A 13602-nucleotide genomic window follows, 5' to 3' on the forward strand; every position below is an offset into this window, starting at 1 on the left:
CTTATCCTGTACTGATCCTGAGTTACATCCTGTATTATATCCCAGAGCTGCACTCACTATTCTGCTGCTGGTGCAGTCACTGTGTATATACATGACATTACTTATCCTGTACTGATCCTGAGTTACATCCTGTATTATACCCCAGAGCTGCACTCACTATTCTGCTGCTGGTGCAGTCACTGTGTAGATACATGACATTACTTATCCTGTACTGATCCTGAGTTACATCCTGTATTATACTCCAGAGCTGCACTCACTATTCTGCTGCTGATGCAGTCACTGTGTACATACATGACATTACTTATCCTGTACTGATCCTGAGTTACATCCTGTATTATACCCCAGAGCTGCACTCACTATTCTGCTGCTGGTGCAGTCACTGTGTACATACATGACATTACTTATCCTGTACTGATCCTGAGTTACATCCTGTATTATACCCCAGAGCTGCACTCACTATTCTGCTGCTGGTGCAGTCACTGTGTACATACATGACATTACTTATCCTGTACTGAACCTGAGTTACATCCTGTATTATACCCCAGAGCTGCACTCACTATTCTGCTGCTGGTGCAGTCACTGTGTACATACATGACATTACTTATCCTGCACTGATCCTGAGTTACATCCTGTATTATACCCCAGAGCTGCACTCACTATTCTGCTGCTGGTGCAGTCACTGTGTACATACATGACATTACTTATCCTGTACTGATCCTGAGTTACATCCTGTATTATACTCCAGAGCTGCACTCACTATTCTGCTGCTGATGCAGTCACTGTGTACATACATGACATTACTTATCCTGTACTGATCCTGAGTTACATCCTGTATTATACTCCAGAGCTGCACTCACTATTCTGCTGCTGGTGCAGTCACTGTGTACATACATGACATTACTTATCCTGTACTGATCCTGAGTTACATCCTGTATTATACCCCAGAGCTGCACTCACTATTCTGCTGCTGGTGCAGTCACTGTGTACATACATGACATTACTTATCCTGTACTGAACCTGAGTTACATCCTGTATTATACTCCAGAGCTGCACTCACTATTCTGCTGCTGGTGCAGTCACTGTGTACATACATGACATTACTTATCCTGTACTGATCCTGAGTTACATCCTGTATTATACCCCAGAGCTGCACTCACTATTCTGCTTGTGTAGTCTGATGGAAACTTATGGTTTATGTTGTGCAATAAACATCTCCCATAAACAAGATACTAAATAACTATCATACACAATTTACTTTTTTTCGCTACTGACTGAAAACACAGAACATTTTTCCAGCACTGAGATGAAAAAGAAGAAGAATGCGCTGTACCTGATGGATTATTTCGGATACGGGCAGCTGGTTCGCGTACGTCACTAAATCAATCCCTGGCGACTCCTCTGTGGAAACTCTGAAATAAAAAAAACAAATATTAATCAAAAAAATTAAACTTTAGCCTTTTTTGTATTTTCTTATTTAACTTTTCCTGAATAGGGAACATCATCGGGACCACAACGGATCCAGAGCTCCGGAACACTGCCGGCCCCGCTGGTACTGGTGGGGAACGGACGACTGCTGCAACTGGAGCACCAGGAGCGCTGGAATTCCCAAAAATGCCCTAGAAAAACTGTAAACTGTTTAATACCACAGGCAACCACAAGCCGCGCCTCCCCCGGCAACCACAAGCCGCGCCTCCACCGGCAACCACAAGCCGCGCCTCCACCGGCAACCACAAGCCGCGCCTCCACCGGCAACCACAAGCCGCGCCTCCACCGGCAACCACAAGCCGCGCCTCCACAGGCAACCACAAGCCGCGCCTCCACAGGCAACCACAAGCCGCGCCTCCACAGGCAACCACAAGCCGCGCCTCCACAGGCAACCACAAGCCGCGCCTCCACAGGCAACCACAAGCCGCGCCTCCACAGGCAACCACAAGCCGCGCCTCCACAGGCAACCACAAGCCGAAGGTAGCCTGTCAGATCAGTTCAGCTGCACAGGTTTTTGGGCAGGTAAATGATTTTGTCGACCATGTACAGCGGCTCTACGTCTGACTATGCATCTCACAGCCAAGTGCAAACTGTGAAGGAAGATCCGTGTTGCACATTATGACAATGGAGTCAATAGGGGTTAATTCATATGTTGGACCTGAGGTTTACTAGAATCAATGTGTCTGCCCCCATTCAGCTGGACAGACCCTAAATGATTAGATACTTCCCCTTTGCAGCTTGTGTTTGCTGACCACATAGCACATAATACACTAAAAACAGCATAAACCTCCCAGTGCCCGTGTGGCTGGACAGAGGGGGCAGATAAAGAACACAGATCTACCCTGATCAGCCCGGGGGTCAGTACACTCCGCGCTCTCCTGCGCTGCCCCTCTTATCGCTTCTGTCGTTATACAAGTTACTAAGTAGCAGCTGGTTTTTTGGGGGAAGTAAAGCAAAAAACAGAACAATCTAAAAATATGTCACCTGGAAGAAGACAAATTCCATGGCTGCGGCCGCACAGCACAGCGCGACGCCTGAAATCGGAGAGTTAATTAGCGACCAATATTATGAATGCCCTACCCTTAGCTGGTAAGAGCCACGTGTCCTCACCGAGGATGTCCCCTGTGTATCACCTGTCCAGGTGCACTGCGTGGCTCTCACTTCTGTATTATACAGCCTGCAATTTTACCAGTCAAAGGCCGTAACATCTTGGTGGTTGCTGCGCTTCAAAAGGACCTTTCACCACCTCCCTTAGAATAGGGGCCGCTACATAAATTTATGGGCACTTTGAATTTTCTTTCTAGTTCCCACGGTTGCAGAAATATCAGTTCCGGTATCTGACCATTATAATCCTCTGCAGTGTCAGAGAGGAAGTGTTGGGACGTCCCCCACTCTGCTCCGGCTCCTCCTCTCTGACAGTGCAGAGGATTATAATGGTCAGATATCTAGATTGACATCTCCGCAAACGTGGGGGCTAAAAAGAAAATTCAAAGTGCCCTTAAATCTGTGTAGCAGCCCCTACAGAACGTGAAGTTCATATTCAAGTGTGTGGGGTGGTGAAAGGTCTTCTTTAAAGGGGATGTGTCAAGAAAAAACATCTACAGGATAAACGTATGATCGCCGAGGTCTGACTGCAGAATGGAGAACCACAAGTCGTCTCAACCCTCTCCAGACTTGTAGAACCTTTAGTCTTCTAGTCTGTCTTTTCTGATAGTTTTTCCAAGCCCCTCCGCTGTCGGCATATTTTCGGCAACACCCAATCTCCCCACCCCCCCACCCCTCGTCCTGATTTGCATGTTCATCCGCACAAGCGCTGAGTGTAAACATTGAGCAGAATCTGGAGTGGAGCTCAGCAGCTCTAGATGTAAGGGATTAGCGACGGCTCGGAACAGTAGAAGATGATTATCGCTGCAGACAGATACAATATTTGCTTTGCTAAAGTGGATATTACAATTATCGGGAACGCCGAGCGCTGCCGGAGAATCTTACATTCCTTATGAATCTCTTCTGATCAGGAGAGAAAATGCATAATTTGTGTATTCAAAAAAAATGTATATAAAAAAAAAACCCCACTGTAACAAAAGGGATAATGGATCCTTCCGGAGTCTTCATCTCCGCGGTGAGAGAACTCGAGATCTCAATGTGTTCCCAGACAGCGGGAGCGTCTCAAGTGCCGGAGCGGAGAGGAGGCTCCGACTGATAAATGGACTTTTCTGCGGCTTTTACCAAACAAAAAATAAAAGGTTCAGGTTTATTCATCAGCGACGGCAAACATTGTGCACCAGATGTGATCCAATCCTGCCACCTGCCCCCAGGAGGAGACCTCCAGACCGGCGCCCTGGACGGGTCCCACACATTCAGCATGGAGCTCGGAGGAGAACTCTACCTGGAGTGATAAGGATTTATAGCGACTTCTCCCCTCCATAGTATTGTGCAAGACGCAGGTCCAACAAGTCCAAACTACAATCCTATGGAGCCCATCCGGAGGAGAACAAAAAAAGCCCTAAGAGTACGGGGGTTCCTAGAGCAACCACAGCTCCGCTCCCTGCCCCAGACAGACATCGGGGGGAGCTCCGCTCCCTGCCCCAGACATCCGGGGGAGCTCCGCTCCCTGCCCCAGACAGACACCAGGGGGAGCTCCACTCCCTGCCCCAGACATCCGGGGGAGCTGCGCTCCCTGCCCCAGACATCCGGGGGAGCTGCGCTCCCTGCCCCAGACATCCGGGGGGAGCTCCCCTCCCTGCCCCAGACATCCGGGGGGAGCTCCACTCCCTGCCCCAGACAGACATCGGGGGGAGCTCCACTCCCTGCCCCAAACAGACATCGGGGGGAGCTCCACTCCCTGCCCCAGACAGACATCGGGGGGAGCTCCACTCCCTGCCCCAGACAGACATCGGGGGGAGCTCCACTCCCTGCCCCAGACAGACATCGGGGGGAGCTCCACTCCCTGCCCCAGACAGACATCGGGGGGAGCTCCACTCCCTGCCCCAGACAGACATCGGGGGGAGCTCCACTCCCTGCCCCAGACATCGGGGTTCACACAAATGAAACAACCTGGGACCCATCAGCTTGTTATCCTGTGGACAGGGGAAAACTTGCTAACAAGGTACAACCCCTTTAAGAGAAGACTTCAGATGGGGACTACAGTAAAAAGTTATCTGGCCCCTAAACTTGTACTCTTAGAGGGCTAGCTCTGGGGCCTGTACCCATCTCAGAAACAGAGTCTTACTGACCTCTATAATACTCACAGCTTTTACAGAATTGTGGCTCCAAAAACAGCTACCACGAGGAGTCACTACCAGCAGTAGATGTGATGGTGGATTCCTCCTGCTGCCTCTGCCCTAATCTGTCATTTAATAATCCTGGAACATTACTTGTTAAAAACATTATTTTAGTAATATGTAAATTACCTGCAGAGGCTCCTGGGGTGTGGCCTTAGCTCCCGGTGCCCTGCCGGGCTAGGACACGCCCCAGGAGCCTCTGCAGGCCATTTACATATTACAAAAATAAACTTAGGTTCCAGGATTAGGGAAGAGGCAGGAGAAATCTTCCCTCAGATCTAGTTCTTATAAAGCAGCCACAGCTTCTATCACCTCCAAACAATTGTGAATCCTAATGGCAGGTTCCCGTTAAAGGTTTTCTACCATTCATCAGAAGGTGAATATTTAAAATCCTGATGACAGTTTTCCTTTAAAGGCCATTAACACACTAACTAAACACATCTTTGAAATCTGCTATTATACAGCAGTACAACTATCCCTATATTGTTCCTCCCTATTCCTGTAAAGTTCCATCTTCCGGTCGTAACGTATATGTCTAGATGGTGAGTCGACATGTTCCTCCAGCTCATCTGGTGACTTAGTTCATGCTTTCTCTTCAACTGAACCAATTCCGCGTTCCTACCTTATTCCTCCATCAGGAATGGAAGAGATTCTGGCTGTGGACTCGAGGAAGAGAATTCCTGCAGAAGGTGGAATGAAGAACTTGATTTCTCGATTTCTCTCGCAACTCGCTCATTCCCCGTCCCGCCAGGAAGTCTCTTCAGCGAGTCATACAGCCAACGTCTCAATCAGGAAGCTGGAGGCGCGTCTGGACTGATGGAACATGAATATGCTGGACTCAAAGGAAAGACGATGATCGGAACCACGTGGCGTCATTTGCATAGATGGTTAGTCAACTGTAGGAACAGACTGTGGAACTTCCCAGACGTGGTGGGGAACAATATAGGGATATCTGCTCTGCTGTATAAGACATGTCATTAGCTAGTGTGGGTTAACTGACAGGTTCCCTTTAAGTATAAACTGATCTTCTAACCAATCTCTAATTAGTTTAGATTGACTAAGCAGCTGCCGGCTTTTCTCATCATAGCAAATATTCATCAAAGACAACAAGGCTTTAGTGTAGACAGAAGCCCCCCATGGTATCGGGATGCAGACTGGGGGCACAGCCTGATACACTTCAATGATGGCCGCTTCCATTAATAACATAACACAAGGCAATGGCATCAGCTGGAGGCTTTTGAAGTTTTTCCATCCTAAAAGTGCAATTTTCCCCAAACCAAATGGTGCATGGACTTAATATCCATCTTATGGTTCTGAAAGGAGAGATGGAAATAATTACACGCAGTGAAAGGCGCCGCGGGCTGCAATGCTGCATGATATCTGTATCTAGATCAGCGGGCCGGCACTTCAGAAGCTTATACACAGGCGTCTCTAAAAGCAAGCGGCCGGTAATTATACAATATAGGGGGCCGGATAATGTGGAAATCATTAAAGATCTAGATACACGTTGGCTGACTCATTCATTCACTATTTTTTTATTATTCACCATTTTTTCACATCTTCCTGTAGAATTGTGAGTTCAGAGCTCAGTGGGTGTGTTCCCTGCAAGTTCAGAGCTCAGTGGGTGTGTTCCCTGCAAGTTCAGAGCTCAGTGGGTGTGTTCCCTGCAAGTTCAGAGCTCAGTGGGTGTGTTCCCTGCAAGTTCAGAGCTCAGTGGGTGTGTTCCCTGCAAGTTCAGAGCTCAGTGGGTGTGTTCCCTGCAAGTTCAGAGCTCAGTGGGTGTGTTCCCTGCAAGTTCAGAGCTCAGTGGGTGTGTTCCCTGCAAGTTCAGAGCTCAGTGGGTGTGTTCCCTGCAAGTACAGAGCTCAGTGGGTGTGTTCCCTGCAAGTACAGAGCTCAGTGGGTGTGTTCCCTGCAAGTACAGAGCTCAGTGGGTGTGTTCCCTGCAAGTACAGAGCTCAGTGGGTGTGTTCCCTGCAAGTACAGAGCTCAGTGGGTGTGTTCCCTGCAAGTACAGAGCTCAGTGGGTGTGTTCCCTGCAAGTACAGAGCTCAGTGGGTGTGTTCCCTGCAAGTTCAGAGCTCAGTGGGTGTGTTCCCTGTAAGTTCAGAGCTCAGTGGATGTGTTCCCTGTAAGTTCAGAGCTCAGTGGGTGTGTTCCCTGCAAGTACAGAGCTCAGTGGGTGTGTTCCCGGTAAGTTCAGAGCTCAGTGGGTGTGTTCCCGGTAAGTTCAGAGCTCAGTGGGTGTGTTCCCTGTAAGTTCAGAGCTCAGTGGGTGTGTTCCCTGTAAGTTCAGAGCTCAGTGGGTGTGTTCCCTGTAAGTTCAGAGCTCAGTGGGTGTGTTCCCTGTAAGTTCAGAGCTCAGTGGGTGTGTTCCCTGTAAGTTCAGAGCTCAGTGGGTGTGTTCCCTGTAAAGCTGCTCTCTCGCTTTCTCCCGTTTCTCTATAATCTAAGGATGGCCACATAAAAGGCCCCAGGTCTCTTCTACACGTTTCCAATGTTGGTACACACTGGTCGACTCACTTGGCTACAGTCCCACAAGTCCTTGATTTTGTTAAGGTTTGGGGATGGGGGGAGGAGGGGGGGGGAAGACTCCAGCATCTCTACTTTATTGTCACTGAACCATTGCTTTACCAATCTTTATGTTTGCTTTGGTCTAAAGTTTAAAATATTGTTACCCTTTTGCCATTTGAATAGATGGTGAAGAAGCCACTGTCAAACACACCTGCTTTCACTCATATGTCTGCTAGCGGTCTTGCAAGTTCAGGGTCCAGTAGGTGTTTCCTAGGAAGCGGATCTCTTTTTCTACATTCTAAAAATGACCATATTCATTCTTGAACCTCCTGTAGATGTGTACTTTTGGCTTGATTGAGTCTTGAGCAAGCGGATGTTGTAGAACTGTGCGTGTGTGAGTGTATGGATGTTGAAGAGCTGTGCGTGTGTGAGTGTATGGATGTTGAAGAGCTGTGCGTGTGTGAGTGTATGGATGTTGAAGAGCTGTGCGTGTGTGAGTGTATGGATGTTGAAGAGCTGTGCGTGTGTGAGTGTATGGATGTTGAAGAGCTGTGCGTGTATGTGAATCAGAATATGGATATAGCAGAGTTGCGCATGCATGTGAGTAAGGATGTAGCAGGGCTGTGAGTGTATGGATGTAGCAAAGCAGTGCGTGTGTGTATGTATGGATGTAGCAAAGCAGTGCGTGTGTGTATGTATGGATGTAGCAAAGCAGTGCGTGTGTGTATGTATGGATGTAGCAAAGCAGTGCGTGTGTGTATGTATGGATGTAGCAAAGCAGTGCGTGTGTGTATGTATGGATGTAGCAAAGCAGTGCGTGTGTGTATGTATGGATGTAGCAAAGCAGTGCGTGTGTGTATGTATGGATGTAGCAAAGCTGTGCGTGTGTGTATGTATGGATGTAGCAAAGCTGTGCGTGTGTGTATGTATGGATGTAGCAAAGCTGTGCGTGTGTGTATGTATGGATGTAGCAAAGCTGTGCGTGTGTGTATGTATGGATGTAGCAAAGCTGTGCGTGTGTGTATGTATGGATGTAGCAAAGCTGTGTGTATGGATGTATGTATGTAGCAGAGCTGTGCGTGTGTGTGAGTGCATGGATGTAGCAGGGCTGTGTGCTGTGCTTGTGTATGACCAACAGGTTAAAATATATTTAATATATATATATTTTCCTTTTCTGGATACTAAATCTGAGGTTTTATAGTCTGGATAACACGGTAAGCTTGTGTTTCCTTTGCTCTTCTGAATATTTTTTGGAACAGTTCAGATAATTCTATATAATTATAATAATATAATAATATTATAATATTCTATATAATTCGATATAATATTCTGTTATCTGCCTTCACGAGAGACGGGAGCCAAGGAGGAGGCAACTAGAAACTCTCAACAATAGTCTGCAGACAAAAGATACAAAGAGCAGAAATCAATATAAAACACTGGGAGCATCAGATACAGACACAGGGGAGATTTATCAGCAGTGTCAGAGGTAAAACTGTCTCCCATGGCAACCAATCAGAGCTCAGCTTTCAGTTTATAAACAGCTGAGGGAAAATGCAAGCTGAGCGCTGATTGGTTGCCATGGGAGACTAAAACAGTTTTACCTCTGACACTGCTGATAAATCTCCCCTGTGTCTATTATAAGATATCAGCAGAGCCGGACATATAGAACCGATTTTTGGGAATGGGCCGTGCGGACCCCATTTTTTGGGAATGGGCCGTGCGGACCCCATTTTTTGGGAATGGGCCGTGCGGACCCCATTTTTTGGGAATGGGCCGTGCGGACCCCATTTTTTGGGAATGGGCCGTGCGGACCCCATTTTTTGGGAATGGGCCGTGCGGACCCCATTTTTTGGGAATGGGCCGTGCGGACCCCATTTTTTGGGAATGGGCCGTGCGGACCCCATTTTTTGGGAATGGGCCGTGCGGACCCCATTTTTTGGGAATGGGCCGTGCGGACCCCATTTTTTGGGAATGGGCCGTGCGGACCCCATTTTTTGGGAATGGGCCGTGCGGACCCCATTTTTTGGGAATGGGCCGTGCGGACCCCATTTTTTGGGAATGGGACATATAGGGGACACACATTTGAATTCCAGGCACATTGTAGGCGACACTGGTTTGTGTGTAAATGGGTCATGATGATATTTTATGCAGCGTCCTGGTAGCGGGAGGATCAGGATGACGTGTTTATAAGAGTCTATGTCAGTGATGGCGAACCTATGGCACAGGTGGTGGAGGTGGCACTCGGAGCCCTTTCTGTGGGCACTCAGGCCATCACCAGAGATGAGTCCAGGTATCTTCCTGCAGCCCCAGACAGCCCAGGACTTGCTGTGCACAGAGGTATAATAAGGTGACAGCGCTACCTGGGACACTGGAGGAGTGGAAAGGTGCGGACACATCTGGATTATCATTGTAGCTCCTGCTCCGGCCCTGACAATTCTTCCTGTTTATGGGACCCTGGAGGGAAGCTGCAATGATCATCCAAATTTCTCCTATTTTCTGTATTTTTCTGAAAAAACATAGCATAATGTGTACACAAACAAATAAAAGGGTTGTATCTTATGTTTTTTCCTGCATCTTTATGGACATTTTAATGGATCTTTAATAAAGAGAAAGGTTTTTACTGCCTCTCCTCTCACGCTGGTGCCGAAGGATTTTTTCTTTTCTTGGGACCGGATCAGGCTATTTCCCCAGGGGAGCACAGCTAACTGAATACCTGACGAGCTCAGCGCCAAGGGTGAGCACGCATTATTTTGGTCTTTTCCATGGACTTCTACTCCTCTCCATCCTCCATGGAGGCTGCTGTGATTTCATGTCTTACATTGTGTACAGTTTGCTATTCGTAGAAGGCTAAAGGACCTGCGATGATGTCACTGGTCACATGTCATGAATATAACACAAGGCACCTTTTAAAAAAAATGGACACAATATTTCCCATCGGTACATGGGGCTTTATATGTCTGCAGTTGCCTATTAGCAGACGTCCCTAAGTACAAGGAGGCGGAGCAGTGATAGGAGACACAGAGCTGTCAGTCACAATAATGGGGCGTGGCTCACTGCCTCAGAGAGAGAAGAGTCACAGACACCAGACAAGAGTCACAAAAGCTCATTTGCATATCAGAAAAACCTCTGTAATTAAGGTACAGGGCCTCACTGGCAGCTAATTTTAGGTGATACGGGGAGGACTTGTAACCCTGTATCAGCAGACATCAGCAGCAAAATCTGGTGACAAGTCCTCTTTAATGATTTTTTTTTTAATTTATTTTTATATCAGTTCTAGGGAAAGTGGGGAGGTTTCTTATTTATATATATTTTTACAACTTTTTAGACCCCCGAGGGTACCTTAACCCTAGGTTGTCAGATTCATCCTACCATTTACTGCCAGACTACATTCTAAGCACAAGGGGAGCCATGATGGCTGTTACATGGTGCCGGCATGTAAAGGGTAAACACCCATGATCGATGCCAGCGCTGTGTCAGCAAAATGCAGCAAACACCCAGCCTGTATGAAGAGGCCTCAGCCCATGAGCTCTCTCCATACACCCCTTCCGGCACCACAGCGCTCCGGTACGTCCTGGTAGGGCGAGGGGTTAAAGGGTTCCACGGTTATAACCTCTTATGGTGGCACAAGGCAGATTTGAAAATATCCGGCCTGGTCCGAACGCCCCGATGGCTCAGTCTATAGGGTGTCAGAGCAGTTCAAGCCACAGGTGACTGTGGACACTAAAGCATTTGTATAACCTGTATGTAAGATATAACATGAGCGCTTCTTACCTGCACTTCCCACAATCCACCTGGAAACATTTAAATTAGCTGTCACGTAATATCAAACAAAATCAGCATAGAACCCCCTGCGGCCGCGCGGTGGTGATAAATCGCTGCACGGTGAACGTGCTCCCGTCATCGCGCTCCTCTAATAAACCGTAAGGGACGGATTTATAGACTTTTATGGACGCGGTTCGGATTGGCGCTCGCGCTGTAATGAGGCGGTTTATGGGAATATGTTGGGTTTTAATTAGACTCCGAGCACAAGACGCACGAGTAAACAAAACCAGAGCCGTGTCCTGGGTGGTAAAGACAACGTTCTGCAGATATTTCATCCGATAAATTGATTCTTGTGGGATACTTGAGCTTCCGGGAGTGTTCCGGTGTCTCTCCATGATAAACTACTTGGCTTTGTATTGAGCCGCCGAGGATCCAGGTGTCAGGGTCCCGGCGTCGCCTGCAGACAATTACGAGTCTCCTTAGTAATGAGCCGGATGCTACAGATAAATGGGAGGTTATATCCACCAGGTGCGGCCCCCAGTGCCAGGCGGCTGCTGCAAAGTAAGATCATGGGGTGCGCAAGAAGAGGCACGGATCCACAAACACAGAGTTCTGCCAAATATATATATATATCTAGATGTAAAGGGAGGTCTACCGGATCAAAAATCACACATGTTTATGGAATGAAAAGTCCATTCTAGAAACCTCTTTCATGTCAAATCTCATCCATTTACCTATAAAAATAATTTAAAAAAAAATCTTCCCCTGAAATAAATGAGCAGAGACGAGTCACTTTCTGACGAAGATGGGTAAAGTTTACGTGCTGCAAGGTGAGCATCGATTCAGATGCCCATCTCTTGGGCTCTATAGCACCTAGAATCATGGCTCTTGTATCATTTTAAAGAGCTACAGAACCGAATATACAGGCAGCCTGATGGCATGTGAAAGAGGAGATTCTTACCATTACTATGAAACCAATACCAATAAATTCTAGGAATCAAAGGGAACCGGTCACCACAAGTACCTTGTGGGTAACATTGTTTCACTTCTCCAAAAAGGACTTTAATACTTTCCTAGGATGTAGTCAAGGAGGTGGGATAGCAGTCAAGCAACCCCGCCTCCTGCCGGCCCGCCTCCTCCATCCGACGTCAGTCTCCGGCTTGCTGGAATTCTTGCACATGCACATTGCACCTGTGATCTGGCCAGGTACATGCAGGGCTGGAGCTTATATCTCAGGCGCACTGCACATGCGCAAGAACTCCGGCGAGCCGCAGAGCGACATTGGATGGAGGAGGCGGACCGGGCAGTGCATGTCAAAGGTCGGAGGTGGGGTGGGCCGGACTTGGCATCTACCATGCTAAATCAGTTCTCTACTGTTATGTTGAGGATCCTTGGGTGGAGCAAACAGACTGGCAGGGTCGGCTCCAGGTATCAGGAGGCCCCTGGGTGACAGAGCCTCAGCGTACATTACAGGTGGGGACATTCCCCTATAACGCACCTTCAGATGGGACAAAGCTCTCAACTAAACAAAAACCCCAAAAAACATTGAATTGTGGCCTTGCCTACAGCCACGCGGGAGCATCGCCGCCTCAGCGGCTTCTTCATCAGGGCTGAGGGGTCGCTCCGTTACAATCCTGAATACGGAGACTCGGTGACTATTTTCATCTATTGATCCCATCATTTTGCTGACTATTTGACATTCTTAGGATTCTCCATAATGAAATTCTGAATACAAGACCGTCCCTGGTGGCCTCGGACACTGGAGGGTACAGTGATAGACCGAGGAGAGAAGACTGGCTAGATACAAGACGATCGGTGCTCTATAACTCACCGATACAGATATTACCTATAACCACCAAGTGCTGACAGGTCCCCATTAATCAGCGGGACACATGAGCACAATGCTGCGCCGTAGGGATCAGCCGTCTCTGTAGATGGGGTCACACGCTATGTTCCCTTCCTCGCCATGGTACAAAGCCCGGCCGCTCGGCGCCATCACTGGACTCAATCATTGTAAATCTCCCTATAAAACTTCTTCCAAAAGTGGCAGAACATTTGGGAAATGCTTCAGGGGGAAGACTATGGGACCTGTGGGGCCCCAGCGGTTAGCCAGAAGGGCTCTCTAGACCGGGGGCCATTACTGAGTCCACCGGACAGCTCAGGGGTCTGATCCTACTCAGGAGAAGCGAAGCTGCAGAAGAAATCTGATTCTTTATGGGTTTGGTGATGGATTTTTGCCAGAAACAGATGAGTTTAGGGTCCGGATATTGGATCCCCACTCATCCAATATACCGAGGTGTCAGTAACTCCCCTCCTAATGCAGACGGACTCAAGCTAAATGATGAGACCAGTGAAGGAGGACGTGATAAACCAAATGTATCATTTTAATTTAAATAAATACTGCATTAAATTTCCTTTTTATCACCAAAATGTAGCAAAAATGGATTCTGGTTGCTTAAAAATCCCTATAATCTGTAGGGTCGGCCCCTCACAGTGACACTCTGGAGGTTAAGAGGTTAACATAAAAACAAGTAAAAGTTATGATTAAAGTCTGTAGAGA

General features: G+C 47.8%; 1 protein-coding gene across 2 annotated transcripts in view; it reads right to left on the reverse strand.

The window, feature by feature from the left end:
• Positions 1 to 13602, reverse strand: part of PIGK (phosphatidylinositol glycan anchor biosynthesis class K) — a 90573-nt gene that overhangs the window by 24307 nt on the left and 52664 nt on the right. For both annotated transcript variants that reach the window (XM_072127994.1, XM_072127993.1), the window contains exon 10: positions 1331 to 1409. In XM_072127994.1, the coding sequence (XP_071984095.1) occupies positions 1331 to 1409 (79 nt within the window). The remainder of the gene's footprint in view (positions 1 to 1330; positions 1410 to 13602) is intronic.

Source organism: Engystomops pustulosus, chromosome 10, assembly GCF_040894005.1.
Source record: "Engystomops pustulosus chromosome 10, aEngPut4.maternal, whole genome shotgun sequence".
NCBI lineage: Eukaryota > Metazoa > Chordata > Amphibia > Anura > Leptodactylidae > Engystomops > Engystomops pustulosus.